Source organism: Centruroides sculpturatus, unplaced genomic scaffold, assembly GCF_000671375.1.
Source record: "Centruroides sculpturatus isolate CEXI.00-Female unplaced genomic scaffold, Cexi_2.0 scaffold540, whole genome shotgun sequence".
NCBI classification, from domain to species: Eukaryota; Metazoa; Arthropoda; class Arachnida; order Scorpiones; family Buthidae; genus Centruroides; species Centruroides sculpturatus.
Genome location: NW_019384831.1, coordinates 241,519 through 245,478, shown reverse-complemented (window position 1 = coordinate 245,478; position 3,960 = coordinate 241,519). Strand labels below are relative to the sequence as shown.

Below are 3,960 nucleotides of genomic sequence, written 5' to 3'. Positions count from 1 at the left end.
ATACACTTGATATGAAAGTGCTAATGAAATGTGAATCCAAGCTGTGTACCTAAATGGTAATGAAAAACTAAAATATTAATTGTTACATTGGTAGTTTTACTCGCATAAGGTTTATTATAATATTTATATTTTGTAGTACTGAAGAGGGTTCTTTAATAGGACCGAAATGCATATACAGTGATTAAATAAAGAGAAGTAATTAGCTATCTGCTGTGTGATGGTCTACCGCTAAACCGAAAATTTATATATTTTTCGTGCGGATTTACAGAGACTTTATAATATTTATATATAAACAGCAGTCATTAGAAATTTAATTAAAATAAAATTTTTAATTTATTAAAAATATTTAAAAATATATAGCGAAATTGTAGTCACCCTACTTTAAACCGTTGTCCTCCCGAGACGTGTATGAGAATGTCCCGGGAAATCCGACTCCAGCTGTGTTCAAGGTCATCCAGCTGTGTAAACAATGACTCATCAGTGTTAAATTTCACAGAAAGGGGAGACAAAGGAAAATAAAATTTGAAGCTTTTTCTTCAAAATTAACGCATTTCTTTCGTTTTTTTCCAGTTTTAAGTATTTTTTATGCTTAATTACATTATAATTAAAAACAGGCGGGCGTTAAGACGTTAATTAATGAGAATCACGCAATAGAGAGCTAACAAAGTTAAAATATTCGGGTGCAAAAGTGCCAAAGAATAGTGCAAAGAAGTAAAGCAAAAATTACGTTATTTGTGTATCTTCAGTAAAACTTTTCGTTAAAATATCAAAGTATGATGCAGTAGTTATTACGGGTCATTTATTTTTGTAATAAACTTAAAATCCTCCATGCTTGAATCACAATCATTTATGAAAAAGAAGTGAATTATTTTGAATAAAAAGTTTGCAGAAATTAAAAGGATAGGCTGCTTAATAAATTACGTCGAATGTCTGAAAGAAATTCATATAAAAGATTAAAATAAACTTGTATTCAAACTTAATTCAGTTTATTTTATTGAAAAGTAATATAGTTACATTTCTTTTTGAATTTTTGGGATGTTTTTTAAGTCTCCAAATTTTTAAAAAATATTTTAAAATATACGGTCAGCTAGTGTTCACCCTACTTTAAACTCTTGTCCTCCCGCGACGTCTATGAGAATGCTCCTGGAAATCCAACTCCAGCTATGTTCAAGGTCACCCAGATGTGTAAACAATGACTCATTGGTGTTAAATTTCACAGAAGGGCGAGACAAAGGAAAATAAAATTTGAAGCTTTTTCTTCAAAATGAACGCATTACTTTCGTTTTCTTTAGTTTTAAGTATTTTTTATGTTTAATTACATTTATATAAAAAATTGCTAGGAACTAAAGCGATTAAGGTAGATCTAGCTGTCCTTTACATCCATAAACGTTATATGTCAGTGGAACAAATGGAGTGAGCTTTGAGCGTTCCACGATTTTTGGAGACTGTCTATACGCGGGCTGCCTAAACAAGCCTATATGTATGTTTGTCCAAGAAATTTTTGGATGAAATACAAACCGCACAACTTCAAAATCGCATAAAAATAATCCGCATAAAAGGAGACCTTACAGTATCCGTAACTGTGCTTAATGTGCCTTAATTTTACCCATTAGTAGCATGTGTTATTTGCACTCAGATTTACTAGTATGACTAATGATACCCGCTGGTAACAGTACAAGTGAAAAATCTTTAGGTAGTAAATTAATCAAAGTAGAACATGAATTCTTCACTTTCTTAGTGATACTCGACTTTGTATATAAATAATATTACATTTATTGTTGAGACGTATTAAGAGATATACGTATTTTTATAGCCTTTCGACTGTAAAATATACTTGCACCAAAAAGTTGTAGGCTAATAATGCGAATCACTTGTGTACTATACATGAACATTGTCTACATATTTAATATATTCAGTATTTAATGAATATTTTCGTATAACGAATTTTTCCAATAATACTGATGCCGAAAACATTGTCATCGTAAATGTCTCCAATGAATACTTATGTAGAAGATTTTCTACAAGAATTAAATTAACATTTTGTTACAGTTGGAATTTCACATATAATATAAAACACAAATAATAGAGTCTATTTGTATCAGGAAGATTATTGATGACATAACTATCACTTGAACGATTGACAGGTTCGTCATTATTAATTATAATGAGAAACTGATCTATCGCTGTTGTGAGAATCCGAATTCGGACTTTCCGTGTGTTTATACCACTTTATCATTTCACATTGTAGCTATACTTTCGTTTAATAACTGTCAACTTTTACACCTGGGAGCTAAACATCTGCTAAGTTCTCAGGCTTAATAACGACTCTTTCTCAGAACCTTTCGACCTAATATCACCGTTTCAACAATCCAACATGAAAAACAGACAACAAAGTGAAGCAGTCGTCACCAGTTCCTCAATCGGACCACTCAAGTTTTCCCTGTGCTAAAATATTTGGATACCTCCTCGCCTAATAACTAGTTAACTAAGAACTGTGGAAATAAGAACTGTCTTCTTTTGTGTCCGACTGACTTGCAGAAAATCAAGATTTTATACAAGGTAATTATCGCCACGCGCAACTTATGTAAACTCTCTCTCTCCAGAACCGCGGAACTGTAACAGAAATCTTAAATCTAATTTAATGTCTAGACTATATCTATTGTAGCAAAGACTCCTAAAAACTAGCCTAGTTAAAATCGATATCTTTTATATCCTGTATGGGCTATAGTTATCAGTTAAACCGTTGTTACGCTAAAGCGTCTCTGAGTAATTCACTTCCGGTGCGCTATCTCTCCTTCTATCTCGACTCTGATCGCTCCGTTATGCGACCGCTCGCGTAACCTAAATAACGCGGCTTCCGTGTTCGCCGAGACGCGGTGGTGTCATCCTGACAGGGCACCAAAGAGGTGCCGACCCTTCGGTCACACTATAATTAATATAATAATTGATTAATGGGGTTACAGCTTTTGGTAAAACTAACATTCTACTATGAGCGAATTTTTAAATAAACAATTTACAAAAATAATACAAAAATAAACGCTCAATCACTTATAACTTAACGACAATATGTTAATATTTTATTGTTACTTTGAAAGCAAAGGCCGAACGTAAAATCTACAGTATTAAAAGCTATATAGTTATCGAAAGTTAGAAAGGGTTATAATTAGAAATAAAAACAAGACAAGATACCTGTTGTTTATGTAGAGTAAAGGTATAGCCACAAGAATTTGCTGATACAAGGCACTTATAAACCATAGATGTTCAAGTTTCTGTAAATGAAATCACATTTATTTAATAAATTACGTATATTAAAATAGGTTATAATTTATTAAATTTTAATTTTTACATTGGCGTTTACGGCATTGTATTCTATGAAATTACTGTAATGAAAAACATATTTGCGCCAGTTCTCTACAATTTCATGTACATCGTTTAACAGGTCATTCCAATGAGGACCATCACCTAGAAGAGGCAAGATAATCGTTGCTGCTACAAAACAAACTACTGGCACTGTTAATCTGCAACAGAAAATTGTACATTGAGGTAATTTATTCAATCATAACTAAGTTTATAAAGTTTTAGTTTTAATTATCATTATAAGAAGACACCATTTCGCCTACTAGTGGCTAAATGGATAACAATAACTGAATGGTAGTACAGTAGAGTGTCATTTATCCGAATCAATTGGGGACTGGGGTGGTTCGGATAACTTATTTTTCGGATAACGAATCATATACGAAAAAATATATTAATTTATCCCATGTTGAAATTTCCTTCCGTTGCGTGTCGCTTCGCGTTGAATTTTCGTCGATGTTAAGCCTAACGAAGACTATTGTATCGTTAAAAATTATTTTTTTATTTTGTACAAACAAAATAAATTTACTGAAAAATATAAAAATAATAAAAAATTATACTTCAGATGTTAATTTAGTATCAAAAACGTAAAATATTTGAGTAGCC

At 31.8% G+C, this 3,960-nt stretch overlaps 1 protein-coding gene across 1 annotated transcript in view; it reads right to left on the bottom strand.

The window, feature by feature from the left end:
• LOC111630129 (nose resistant to fluoxetine protein 6-like) overlaps nt 1-3,960 on the bottom strand; it is a 35,059-nt gene that overhangs the window by 15,181 nt on the left and 15,918 nt on the right. Inside the window, exons 4-5 of the mRNA XM_023374156.1 lie at nt 3,347-3,518; nt 3,190-3,269 (exon numbers count right to left, since the gene is read on the bottom strand). Of these exons, the coding sequence (XP_023229924.1) occupies nt 3,190-3,269; nt 3,347-3,518 (252 nt within the window). The remainder of the gene's footprint in view (nt 1-3,189; nt 3,270-3,346; nt 3,519-3,960) is intronic.